Source organism: Oreochromis aureus, linkage group 11 (genome assembly GCF_013358895.1).
Source record: "Oreochromis aureus strain Israel breed Guangdong linkage group 11, ZZ_aureus, whole genome shotgun sequence".
NCBI lineage: Eukaryota > Metazoa > Chordata > Actinopteri > Cichliformes > Cichlidae > Oreochromis > Oreochromis aureus.
Genome location: NC_052952.1, coordinates 38,133,421 through 38,148,089, shown reverse-complemented (window position 1 = coordinate 38,148,089; position 14,669 = coordinate 38,133,421). Strand labels below are relative to the sequence as shown.

General features: G+C 39.1%; 1 protein-coding gene across 1 annotated transcript in view; it reads left to right on the top strand.

Annotated features, from left to right (window-relative positions):
* LOC116330551 (collagen alpha-3(VI) chain-like) overlaps positions 1-14,669 on the top strand; it is a 78,384-nt gene that overhangs the window by 29,761 nt on the left and 33,954 nt on the right. Inside the window, exons 17-21 of the mRNA XM_039619907.1 lie at positions 1,685-1,741; positions 1,842-1,892; positions 2,477-2,512; positions 2,629-2,638; positions 3,246-3,389. Of these exons, the coding sequence (XP_039475841.1) occupies positions 1,685-1,741; positions 1,842-1,892; positions 2,477-2,512; positions 2,629-2,638; positions 3,246-3,389 (298 nt within the window). The remainder of the gene's footprint in view (positions 1-1,684; positions 1,742-1,841; positions 1,893-2,476; positions 2,513-2,628; positions 2,639-3,245; positions 3,390-14,669) is intronic.

Sequence of the window (14,669 nt, the reverse complement as noted above, 5' to 3'; positions counted from 1 at the left end):
ACAAGGTGTGGAAACAGACTTAATATTAACTGAAAGCGAACTGCTGGTAAACAGTACAAAAACAAAAGGCAAAGGAGAAACTAACAATAACCTAAACTGGGTGAGCTAAATATAAAAACACTAGAACAAGAACAAGGACCTAGAAACCTGAAGACCTGACATGAATCCATAAACCTAGAAGCGTGGAAACAAAGCAGACGATTGGACGAGGAATGAGTGGAAACACACACACTAAATACACACAGCAGGTGATGAAGTGGAAACACATGGGGAAACAGCTGATTACAATGAACACAATGAACAGGGGACACCAGACCTCTTCAAAATAAAACAGGAAACAATGAGACGGAGACATGACAACATGAGCTTGACAACATAGACACGCAAACATGAAACACGTGAAGGGCGAGGGAGACCTAAACACACGGGGTGAAGACACAAGGGGACTGTAATAAACAATAAAGTGTAACAGCAACCCCGGTATAATAGTGTAGAATTATAGGAATTATTTTAGGGTTACTGTTCATAACCATCATCTTTATCATTGCATTAATTATCATTTCATCCAAGCATTTATTGAAGTGCTGGCATTAGGTTATAATTTGTATTACAGGGGTTATCATAATCAAATATTAACAGGTTTATTACAGGTTCAGTTATAATCAGTTGAATCTATAATTTAAAGGTTTCTGAATGTTTTTATATTCTTACACATAGTCTTCAGTGGGGGAGAAGCTGATTGCAGGCTGACAGGAAACGGTGTGCTTTTGCAAAAGTGAAACCAAAACCAGAGTTTTGATGATGCTATTATCATCTTTTATGCATTTATACGTCTGATTAAGCTTTGATTAAGTTTTAAGTAGTTGTAGTAGATTGAAATATTTGTTTTATACATTTTACATAGAAGTTAAGATCATCACAACACAGGATGGCCTTAGCCTGGTTGCCTACGTGAGGTCAACTAAGGTGCAGAGAGCAGATGCACACTCTGTGTACGCACAGACACATACACACACACACTGTTAGGGTGTAGGTGAGAGTTGACTGATGAAGCAGTAGATGCACGATGCGAGAGCTGAGCTGGCTTACGGAAACCACCGGGAGAAGATGGAAGCCAGTGTACTTTTAATTGTGCCTTAAGCTGTCAAATAGAACATTTGTGGTTTTGAAGCTGATGTATGTGATGACGCAATGAGGGGGCGTCACTAAATATACTCTGATGCATATAAAACTGTATTTTGATGTTAGGAGGATGAGATTGTGGGGCTGTCTGCTTACAGAGTCCGCTCATTCTCCCACGCGTGTCATTTCATTAAAATCATCGTCTTTACCCTTTGGACCAGTGTGGTTACTTGCATTCCTCCTGTGTGTCCTTCCCTATATTTTTGAACCTTAACAATAGAAATGAACTTAGATAACTAGATGAACTTAAACATAAACCATAAACATCAAAATGTATAAAAACTCAAAACGCTGGGTCAAATGGCCCAGGATCGTGGCATTTGGCCATAAAGCACAGCAGCAGTTTACATGTAAATGTTTAAAATAAGAATCAAACTGGATTTAGCCTGTAAATAATGTACATAATTTTTTTTTTTTTTATAAATGGAAAGATATTTCGGCAGGGTTTTGTTGGATGGGGGTGTAAGTTCTGATGGAGAAATGTCCATGGTTGTTATTTAAGGGCCAACCAGGAGAACCAGGTGTGAAGGGTGTGCGGGACCACGGGACCCAGAGGAATGCCGGTAGGATCCCGAACATGAGCTGAGTTTGTGTATATCTGTATATCTATAATTCAATGCATTTATCTCATGCAAGACTCTGACTTTCTCTGTGTTCAGGGTCTGGATGGTCGTGACGGGTTTGGACCTGAAGGACCGAAAGGTTCCAAGGTAGAGCTGAACCTTTAACATCATCAAACAAAAATGAATGGATTCTCATTTCTGGAAAAATCTGTTTTCATCAACAATGAAAAGCAGCAAGAAGAACGCCACACGATTTTAGTTTCAGTTATTCGTTTGATAGAGGAGAAGATGTCCTGATGTTTCTGTCTGCTCACTGGAAGCGTGAGCGACATCTGAAGCTCGGGATACACTGGGGTTTGTGTCACTGGTGACCCTCACCCCAACTCTGTGCTGTCAGAATCTGTAATTTATGTTCCCTCCCAAGTTTTATAAGAACCTGGAGAACCTCGGTTTTACCAGGATTGACGAAAAAGGAACGTTCATCCATTTTTACTGGCAGTGGTGCATTGATTGAGGTCTGGGAGTCTGTTGAGATTTTGGGGCTTAGCAGAAAAATACAGCTTAATATCATCTGCATAGGCATGGAGATGTCTTTGGTGCTGTTCAGCTGGATGATGATGTGGGTAAAACTGTCCAAGTATGAACAAATTTACACATGTGGCTGAACATTTTAGAAAGTCGTCTTTGCTGTCTTAATCGTGAAATCATTGCTTCTTACTTTCTCTGTATAGGGAGATGCTGGTTTTCCTGGTTACCCTGGTATACCGGTGCGTCCTTCAATTTTCCAACCACTGAAACTGTAATGCTACCATGTGGTTCAGCCAAAGTAATTTAGAAGTATGTTGGACTCCGCGGTGATTGAGACATGGCATTTTGTCTTCAGGGCGACGAAGGTGCGAAGAGAAGAGGAGGACGCCGCTAGAGCACGTCCTGATTACTGATCTAGGACGAATTCAGTTCAGAAAGCTGGTAATGACACAGCATTACAAAATGCTGGGACCACTGTCCATAGGAACAGATAATATTCCAGCCACAGGGAAGTGATGCAGCGTTTTCTAGTAACGCTGCATGCTCTTCAGTTGTCAGAGCTTTTTATATGTGGGAGGGGGAACAGGCATCAAAGTGAAACTGGCACCATGTAAAGGAAGCGGGTCTTGCCGTGTGGAAGCCAGAGATAAAAGTCAAATTTGATTAGCTGGCCCACCCAAATATAGTTACAATAATCTCTGATTTTCCTCCATCCAGGGCCCAAAAGGTCCTCCTGGGAACAGAAGCCTGTCTGTAAGTCCACCTTTAAATCACTTCACCTGCCGAAAATAACATATGTTGTTACAAAAAACATTTTCTGTCATCTCAGGAATGCCAACTCCCACCGATCTTTTTGCACTGCAGCAGCGTTTCGTCGAACATGAATCGAGCATTATGTTGACGGTGTAAAATGACCAGAAATATAAAAGATATTGTAACACGGGGATTTTATTTCTGTTTCACCTCATGCAGACATCTGCTTCCTCAGCAAGGATGCTGGCGACTGTGTGAATTACACCGTCAAGTGGTTCTTCGACCACAAACGCAGCGTCTGCTCTCGCTTCTGGTACAGCGGCTGCGGAGGCAACAAAAACCGCTTTGAGACACAGGCAGAATGTGAGAGAGTTTGTCTGTCAAAGCACAGATGAGGCGTTGGGCCACCGATCTCCACTGAGAGTAGACACAGCAGAGCAGCAGAGCGACCTCAGAGCAGCTTTGTCCACAGTGGGTTTTGTTCTGGGCGGTTAAAATGTTCCAAGACTTAAAACAACATCACGAGGAGCCGCCTTTTCTTCCATGTATGGTTAGTTTAGTTCACTCCTCTGAAACTACTTTACTGAAATGGAATAATTTTTTTTATGTCACAGGGTGCTATTTTTAAAGGGTTTTTTTTTTCTTTTTAAATACTTTAAATGCTTCCAAAATTAAGAAAAGCCATCATGAGAATGTGATGAAAAATGATTTTATGCCTAAAACATGAATTATGTTTAACAGATGCCAAAGGAATCAGGACTGGGCTGTCCTTTTGCGTGATACAAATTTCGACGTTGGTACAGTGCTTTTGCAGCTGCAGCCGTGCAAAACACAAATCTATGAGAAAATTTAGAAACATCAAAAGTTAAAGTGAAAACAGCGCCATCTAATGAAACGCTGCCCCCTGCTGGTGAACATTTTAAAACCTGCCTTTAAAAGTCCAAATATTTCCAGGGCTTGAAGCAGCTCCTCTGAAACAGCTGTATGTATTTTTGTAACTCCACTGTTATTTTGTACTGTTTGTTTCTGAATAAAAGTTTCTGTTTAGATAAAAGTCCGACATGTGTCCGTGTCTCTGTGTGTCTCTGAACACTTCAGGCATGGTGGCAATTACAAAGCTTTCATTCAAAACTGTTATGAACGACATTCTGGTAGCGACGGACTGTGGTAAACATGTAGTGCTTATATTACTGGATATGACTGCTGCATTCGACACAGTGGATCATGACCTGCTGATCTCTCAATTACAGCATTGTGTGGGCATTTCTGGCTTGGCACTCCTGTGGATAAAATCATATCTCTGAAACAGGAGCTTCTGTGTTAAGTTGGGTTCGTCATCATCCTCTGTGGCCCCTCTGCCATGGGGTGTACCACAGGGATCTATTCTTGGGCCATTTCTGTTTTCGTTGTATCTCTTGCCACTGCGGGTGCGATCTTTCGAAAACACAAAGTCTCATTTCATCTATATGCTGATGATTGCCAGCTTTATTTACCTGTCATTCATTCTGATAGCTCCCAAATTAGACTCTTGCTTGATTGCCTTAGCGATGTTAAGTCATGGATGGCTCTAAACATTTTAAATTTTAATGAACGTAAAACGGAAGCAATTCTGTTCAGCCCGAATCGTTCCTCTGATACCCCTGATGTTGACCTTGCTGCTCTGCTGACACGCCTGCAACTAGTACAGAATGCTGCGGCACGGTTTTTAACTGGTAGAAGGAAATTTGAGCACATTACTCCGGTTCTGGCCCCCCTGCACTGGCTTCCAATTGAATTTAGGATTCATTTTAAAGTCCTTTTATTGGTTTTTAAATCTTTAAATGGTCTGGCACCTGTATATTTGTCTGATTTGCTAAAGCCCTATGTCCCCACTGGTTCGCTCCGGTCAGCTGAGCAGCTGTTGCTCTCAGTCCCCAAATCACGGCTGAAACTGAGAGGAGACCGAGCGTTCTCTATCGTGGCTCCAAAACTTTGGAATAATCTTCCTCTTCACATTAGGCAATCGACATCAATGATGGTTTTTAAATCCAGATTAAAAACACATTTTTATTCGCTGGACTTTGACTCAGTGGTTAACTGACTTGTATTTACTTATATTTTATTGTTATTACTGTTTATTATTTTATCGTATTTATTATTCTTATTGTATCTCTTATATTTCTCTTGTTCAGCACTTTGGTCAGCCTTGTGTGTTTTTAGAGTGCTTTATAAATAAACTATGATGATGATGATGATGATCACGCATACACACACACATGGACTCAGCGTCAGCACATCCAGCCTCACAGCGCTCACTCGCTCATAAAAGCTTATATGCAAACATATAATCAAACAACACCAAGCACCACATATTGCAGCCCATGGAGCCTCTCGCCTCACTTTACACTGATGTATTTTTTTTTCTCATCCGTGCAGCGTGCAACATTAGCTACACACACACAGCTATAGGTGTTTGTTACATGGAACGTGCATGGAGCTACTCCAGAGAGAAGAGGGTAAAGATATTTAACCAGCGTGAAAAACTACAGGCAGACATTGTTTTATTATTGACACATAGTGTCATGAACGACTGTGTGCAGGCAGAACAGAGAGGACCCAAACGCAGACCCATACACTGAGTGTGTGTGAATGGGGGTGCGTTTGTGTGACTTCCTGCTGATCACAAAGGGTCATCTCCCCTCACCCCTCTATATGGCTTAGCTTTTACCGTATACAAACATAGGTGAGGAGATAAAGAGCAGGAAGTAAAACATCCTCACTAAACAAGAAAGCAGAACCCTCACATAGAATGTGCCTACAGTTACACTGTAGCCCCCCTCAACATTCAACAGGCTGGGGAGGGGAACAGAAACAGAAGAATGTCTTTGATCATGCAGTTTAAGGCAAGGCTTACAAATTTAAGTACAATAATGGCAACATTTAACATTTTCAACCTAAGAGAGATGCTGAGATGAATACACAGAAGGATAACGAGGAACACACGAGGAACACAGCTGACACGAATAACCATAACGAGATAGGGGAAGCAAAACTGAACAGAACGAACACGAACAAACGAAACACGAGACTTTCACAATAAAACAGGAAACAGAGGAACATGAGATATAGAGGGCAAAGACACGGGGGGAATTCTAATAAACAAATTTAAACAGACCAACCCAGGTATTATTGAATAAACTGTGGACCTAAAACATAAATAGTATTACAAAATGACACAAGACACAAGAAAACTCCAAACACTGGGTGATATGACCCGGGACCATGACACACAGACCTGTCACAGGTTTCCTAACGTGTTCTCAGCCTGCTATAACTCTAGACAAAGGGGGGTAGCAATTTGAATACATAAAAATATTAATTTGACAGTACTCAGTACACAGTTATAGATCCAGAGGGCAGATTCCTAATCATTTAATTATCTATACTCAACAAAAAGCTATGTATTGTAAGTGAATATGACCCAAATGTTGATGACCCTTCATTCTTCCACTGCACTCTCTGAACACCTAGCTTACTCACTTGACCTCATCTTTGGACTAAATGAAGAAATGTTGAACAGGCTCAACACAGCAGGACCTCAGCGCAGTCCACAAATATAATCAAACAGTATATGAGTGACTTTGGCCTTTGCAATGCATGGTGCTCCCTTCACCCCAACAGTAAGGAATATTCTTTCTTCTCACATGTTCATCACTCCTCTCGTCTGGATTATTTTTTGGTCAGCAGCTCACTGCTGAGTGACATCTCAGACACTGAGATTCACCCTACAGCTGTCAGCGATCATGCTCCTGTGTCTCTAACACTAATACATAAGAAGAACACTACGCCAAGTAAAAACTGGAGATTTAACACATCACTGCTCAAAGATGAAGACTTTATTAAATATTTTCACTATATTTAGACTATAATGACACTTCTGGAACATCATGATCAGTTCTCTGGGAAGCAGGGAAAGCTGTGACGAGAGGTAAAATCATTTCTTTCTCATCACATAAAAAGAAAACTAAAATATTCAGGAATTGGAAAAAAAACATCAAATCCTTAGAAGAATCCTACGTGTCCGACCAAGATCAGGAAATACTGAACAAAATACACAAAACAAAACTAGAATAAGAATAAACCTCATTTTTTAGGATTTCTATGAAACTTTATATTCACCACAAATAAACCCATCTATAAATGAAATTGACGAGTTTCTTGACATCGTAACTCTTCCAAAATTACTAGACAGCCAAGCAATGGCACTGGACTCACCGCTGACACCAGGTGAACTCCAGGAAGCCCTGATAAGTATGCCCAATAATAAGGCTCCAGGTCCAGATGGCTTTCCAGCAGATTTCTGCAAAGAATTCCGGAAAATTCTGGCACCAGTATTCACAGAGTGTTGCAGGAAATCAAGGAAAATGGCAGACAACCACCAAATTCTGCAAACATTAATCTCCTGCTAAAACCAGGCAAAGACCCTGTATATCCCTCAAGCTATCGTCCAATATCCCTTATAAATGTAGACCTCAAAATAATCTGCAAAGCTCTCTCAAAAAGATTAGAGAAAATGACCCCCCTTTTAATTCATCCTGACCAAACTGGTTTCATAAAGGTAGGCACTCATCAACAAATACACGTAGATTACTTAATTTAATAGACTACTCAACAACAGACACATTGAAACCACAATATTGCCTCTAGACATCTAGATGCAGAAAAAGCGTTTGACAGAGTTAAATGGAAAGTTTTATTTGCAACTCTACACAAATTTGGTTTTGGAACCTCTTTCATAAACTGGTTAAAAATATAATAAAACTCCCCAACAGCCTGTGTCAGGAAAAAAATGACCAAACATCCTCCAGCTTCTGTCTCCTGAGGGGCACCAGGCAGGGATGCCCACTCTCCCCCACTAGCAGCAGCAGTTAGACAGGCCAAAGTGATTAAGGGCATAAAATGTAAGAATGTAGAACTTGGAAAATCCTGTGTGTCAGAGAGGAAATAATTTCAGCTTTAAAAAGACTTCTTGCGTGAACAGTTTACCGTCTGTCTCCTCCTTAAAATATCACCTGATGATGTCTGATCACAGGTCAGTTTTGTTGTGATCATTGCTGTGATTTTGATTCTTCTTTGGAATCAGATGGTGCGAAAGCGGCTGCTTGTCTGCTGAGACTTTTAGTGAAGCTCAAACTACAGACTGAGCTGCAGCAGCTCACGGTGTGTCAGAGCGGACCGTGCATCAGCTGCAGCTGCTCCAACATACTTCACCCTGGTACCCACAAAGACCAGAGTGTTTCTTACTTTGGCACGCTTACACAGCCGCCTCTTCAGATTGGGATTCATTTAAAATGTGCTGCTTGATGAATGATGCTTGGATGGACTGACACTGCCTTATAGCCCGCATGCTATTTCGACCTTTATGTCAGATCTCAGATCTTTGTGCTTTAATCAAGGACCTTTTTGATTATTGTTGTTAATTTTGAAAATAAAGTCAAGATATAACAGTAAAGACATAAATCTAAAAGTACAAATTCAGAGTTAAAGTCGAAATACTGTTTACTCTTTAATCCTGATATAGTACTTTGAGATCTCAAATCTTTGACTTTGTTCTTCAAATTAACAATAATAATAATAATAATAATAATAATAACTAAAAAAAGTTGCATTTCCTGTGAAAATGCTGTGTGAATGCCTTGTAGTGGAATCGGAAAACAGCAGAAGATGGAGAACAATCTGCTGAGAAAAGCTGAAGAAGCTGACGTTTGTGCTGAAAACAGCTGAAGAATCTGGAATTTGTGCTGAAAAGAGGTGAAAAAGTTAAAGTGTTCACTGAAAAAAAATGTTGCCATAAGCATGACTTGAACCCTGGTCTCCCCCTCTGAGAACTGCTGCTCATCTCACTGAGCTAAAACACAGCTCAGCCCTGAGAACCAGATCAGCAAAGACACTAGTGATTTGGTCCCAGTCATCAAACTGGGCCAAAGAAAATGGCATAAAAACCTTAATATTTCAAAAAGTATAACAGTTATGAGCACCAAAAGATATAGCAGGCATCAACTGAAGGAGCTGAAAAATTAGCTGACAAGAACTGAAAAAGTTGCAATTTCTGCAGAGAAGAGGTGAAATAACGCAAATCTGTGCTCGAAACAGGTGAAGAAGCAGAAAAGAAGTGAAGACACTCAACCTTCTGGGTCAAATACTGTGATTGAGCAAAAATACTATGATTTGGTAGAAATACTATGTTGTAACACAAATACTATGATTTAGCAGAGATAATATGATTTGGCAGAAATACTAAACTTTGCCACAAATGTTATAATTGAGTACAAGTACTATACGATAGCAGAAATACTATAATTTCTCTCAAATACTATGAAATAGTAGTAATACTGTGATTTGGCAGAAATACTACGTTTTAGCACAAAAACTACAACAAAGCAGAAATACTATTAGTTAGTAGTAATACTATAACATGACAGATATACTATGTTTTTGCACAAATACTATGATTTGGTATAAATGCTATGATTTGGCACATATATTATATTCAGCACATATACTATAACCTAACAGAAATTCTACGACTTAGTAGTAATACTATTACATAACTGATATATTATGATTTGGCACAAAAACTATTTTTCAGCACAAATACCATGATTTGGCAGAAATACTATGTTTATGCAAAAATACTATGATTTGGCAGAAATACTATGTTTTTACATAAATACTATCTTTTAGCAGATATTTCTGCTAAAAGATAGTATTTCTGCTTTTTAGCAGAAATACTGTGCTTTTGCATAAATACTATAATTTAGTAAAAATTCAAAAACAAAGCAGAAATACTATGATTTAGTAAAAATTCAAAAACAAAGCAGAAATACTATGATTTAGCAAAAATACTAAAACATAGTAGAAATATTATACTATGTTTTAGCACAAATAGTGTGATTTGCCTGTAATACTATGATTTAGCTGAAATACTATGATTGAGCAGAAGTACAAAGATGTAGCAATATCGAAACACACAGAGCGCAAAGGGAACAGTGGCTGTTAAGAGTCTGGACTTGGTATATCTAGGTCAGTTAAATTGGCTGCACCTGCTGTAATCAGCACTTACACACACAGACACAGAGAGAGCTATAAGTTTTCTGCAGTGTATTTCTGACATTCAGGATTCCCCTCGAACAAATGGCCATAATTTCCTAACCGTAGGGGCTAGAACGGTCATTCTGACACCGCTTTGTTCAGAAGAGATGGGGGAATCTGCAGGTCTTCATAATTCCTAATTAAAATACAAATTATTAAAGATATATGACTTGTAATACACTGTAACTGAGTACAGGCGAAGCAAAAACTGCCTTGACTTGCCCTCAAACAATGTTTTGTAACTCTAAATCTATATGGAGCATCAAAATCATTCTTTCAGTGTAAGAAACAGCAGGCTTTGGTGAACAGTCATGGGAATTTTCAGGTCTCTGTGGAAATCCATCAAAAAGATCTGATGAGAGAAAAAAGTACCTCATTTCCAGAGTTTGAAATCTGAAGAAATCTGAGTGAGGGACGAATTTCCTATCCTCAAACAAACGTAATTCATAGCCAAACGGTAATAGGTGAGAAAGAAATTCTTGAATTGTGAGCATCACGAGTGTCTGAAGATATACTGGCACAAGCCTCATGTCTTAATTTTGCTTCGTTAAGGAGATATGAGTATTTGAAAATGTGTCTCATTAGAGAAATCCAGCAGTGATTTTGAACAAACTCTCCATTGACTGTCTATGGAGAGTTTTCAGACTTTGTGTTGCTCTGAGGAGATTTCCAAAAATTCTGTAAGTCCCATGTTAGGGTTCAATGTTGAGAGAAGAATCCATAAAAACCACGGATCCAGGCGTGTGCAATTTAGACGGCATTTTAATGAACACATGTGTGAGTTCAACAACCCAATCAGTGTTGAACTGTCTTTCTCATATTCAGACAACTGTTTTATGGGGTTAAGAATTGTACAGCCCCCTTTTCTGTTACTAGGCAGATTTACGTCACACCAAAACCACAATGACTTTTAACATAGAACATCATCTTCGTGTCGACGGCTGATGCTTCCTGTCTCCATTCTCGCTGTCGCTTATCTCCCGGAACATCAGTTGCACTTCCTCTAAGTACTTGACACACTTCTGCATTTCTGCCCTACCAAAATAGACCTGTTATGGTGTGTGTGTGAGTGCGTACACGCAAGCAAGGCGCGTGCATGCTGTGTCGGCGTGCGTGTCATGACCTCTCACTATTTGTCTGTCTGTGCGTGCAGAGTTTGCATCTGCTTTTCTGAACCTTAGTTGACCTCAACTTAAGCGACTTGAACTTTCCCCTATCAGTGATCCCTATAGGTGTACTCTACTGAATTAATGTTTTGATCAAAAGCCTCTACTAAAAGCTTAAATCAAAGATAAATGCATACTAACTCTTTGGCTCTTTGGCTTGCACTCGCTCTGCTTTCGGTTTCACTTCTGCAAAACATGCTCTGCAGACGCGTTTCGTTTCCTGTCTCATTTTGGCACAGAGAGTATTTTCCTGTCTCTGCCCTCTACACAGAGATCATAAAAGCATTAATAACATTTAAATTATAGATTCAACAGAACCATTTAAAATGGTTCTTCTTTGGACCTGTAATAAAGACTAATTTAATACCAATATATTTGAACATCTGAGTGCATCTGAATGCAACATCACATGAAATGGTAATGATGATTATAAAAATAGCAGCAAATAATAGCAATAAAATATTTCTATTCCCCACACTCCCACTCTCGACCTCTGGACCACCAGAGGTCGCAATACATTTATGTTGGGTCACTCCTTGGCCCATTCAACTGTTTCCCTGTCCACCCCTGACGTCATGGACATTTAGGATCACTGTTCTTAGCTCTGACCCTCTCTTGGCATCCTGTGACTTAACAAATCAGACAACCTCATGTCATCTAGGTGGTCTTAGTTATAAAATGCCCGCTCCCACTTGAGAACACTTCATGCTTAAGTGGTCTCTGCTCCTCTTCTGGGTCCCACTCTGGTGGAAATCTGGCCACCTGCAAAGGAAACAAAACACTTTCTCCCTACTATGCTCTAAGTTACTCTGTTCCTCGATTGTTCTCAAAACATGAACCTAATTTCGTATTTGGTTTTGACTTTTATTCCTATATAATCTTAAACATCACTCATCTCAATCTACAGCTTTCTAACAGTCTTACAGCACTGCTGTCATACGTTTCCTGTTTTTCCTTATCTGATCATCAACATCCTGTGCACAAAACTGTCCCTGCTGCTGCAAGTGCCTCTCATCTAAAGTCACCTCTCACCAGCAAAATCATCATAAAATCATTATAAGGGCTTATTCTACTAAAAGGATAATAAAAAACAACCGCTTTAATCACTCAGTGTAAGCACATAGTTAATTGCTCCTAGATAAACTTCATCATAGCTAAAAGCTGAACTCTAACAGTATTTTGAACTCCCATTTTCTGGGTGATAACCTGTTTGAATATATCATTTTATTTCATTTTGCTGCTTTTAAATGTAATGACTCCTTCTAACTTAAACTTTATCAGACTTAACCAACATATATAAGCTTTCTCCCTTTGCTTCTGTTTTCTGTATTTCTGTATTCTGTAACTGCTTTTTATATAAGAGGACTAAGTTAGAGCTGCATCTGTTATCTCAATATTTTATATGTCACTCAGTTTAGTTACAAGCAAAACTCCTATTCAGTTCCTCTTTCTGTCATTTGTTATTGGGCCAACTCAAATTCAGTTAAAAGCTAAAGGAATTTCAGGCCCTAGGCCTCAAATCAATACTGTCCTGTGTGTTGATGAACTCTGTATGTCTGTAAGCGTGTGCAATCCTTCAAAACTCAGGTCATTCTCACAGTAGATTGGCTAATCATAACGTTAACCAAAAGTTTATGACCCTCAAGAGACGACTCTCTGAGCCACAACTCCGTTAAAGGCACCAAAATGCAATGTGTATGAAAAAATCATTTCTACATATATAATCTCCAATATTATTCATTTGAGTCAGCGAGACTTTTAACATCCTCATAAAAAGCTCTCCTCTACCCTAAAGCCTACCTTATAACAACATTCTAGCATTATGTCACTGTTACAACTTATCCTAAAAATCAAAAAGAAATCCCACATTTTCTACTCATAAAATCGTCACTATCTTCCCCAAAGCATATCCTTTATTCCCACAATTTCCCCTTTAATTTGGTGTACAACTTCTTTTTAACCCCAGCAATTTATCTTCTAAACAGAATTCAGTTCATTTTACTCCTTTCTTTAGAATTAACAATCTCTGCCTCAGTTTTACCATATCTAAATTATCAAACAACCCCAATCGTTATAAAATCCTAGTAAAACCCGTTTCACATTAAACAAATTAAATCTTAAATCCCTCTCTTTTTTGACACATCTCATGTGGCAAAAAACTCAACATGCTCCACCCAAGCTTAACAAATTAAAAGGAAAAAAGGTTAGTCATTTCATTTCCCAGAACAGCTCAGCAATTCTCCTCTCCGGTGTTTTGCTCCAGCCCTGAAAACCTGTGTTTAAAGAACAAAATCAATTTAATCATCATGTCAAATCTCCTTCACTCGTTGCTCCATGCAAGGTCTGGATCCTTGGAACTTCCTGAAAACAAAACCTGTGCCTTACATTTCATACTCAACTCTCCCTTTATGATCTAGTCTGTGTCATGACACAAAATAAACTTAAACAGAACAGTTATTAATCATGTGTTACCTCCGTTAATGGTAACTTGAGTTACATCAAACAATGTTTCCCTTTTAGCATTTTATAATGTAATAATATGGTCTAACCCAAATCAACAAAGCAGAAATTCACCCAAAGGAACATCAGCATCCCCAGATTTAAGTCTCCCACTTCTCCTGTTTGTCAACCTTTTATTTATTTCCCCTTGGTCCAACCACTCACATTCACTCCCATGCATTCACACATGATATTTTTTTTGCTGATCTGCAGCCCTCCGCAAGACGTCATCAGATGCTCCACATCAGCAAAATGAGCTCAATCATTCGTTTTATTTCGTTTTCCTGTTTAGGAAAATAGTTCTCTATACTTTTGACTGGATTGAATCGATACAATCCATTTTTAGACAGAGACTTGCCGCCAATCAGTCTCTGATTGTAATCAATTATAATTCTGTAAAGCCCACCTGATTTTCGTACTTGGTAATTTTGTCAGCGCCGTCCGTTCACTCTCTTCCAGGCCTGCTTAGAACAAAAATGAAAAAAGAGAGCTGATTTAGCTCATCAAAGTACAAAACAAAATCACCTGACAGGTTTTTCTTTATAAGTGCACTGTTACAAAACCCCTTAAACATGTCCATGTTTATTAACACTCCCTCTTTAAAACTAAAACAACAACCTCAAAAATCTTCAACAATCTTAAATTTCACCCATAGAACACACCCAAAACGTAAAAAAGCTACACCGTTTTGTACACGAGATCCCCCTTTAAGCACTTTACCAAACTCACATTCAACCTTAACATATAAGCACGTTCTCACAATATGTCAACACTAATTTATAAACCTCTTAATCAAATTTGCACCTCTGAACAATCTACCCCTCCTTTAAGGCCTCAATCACACACA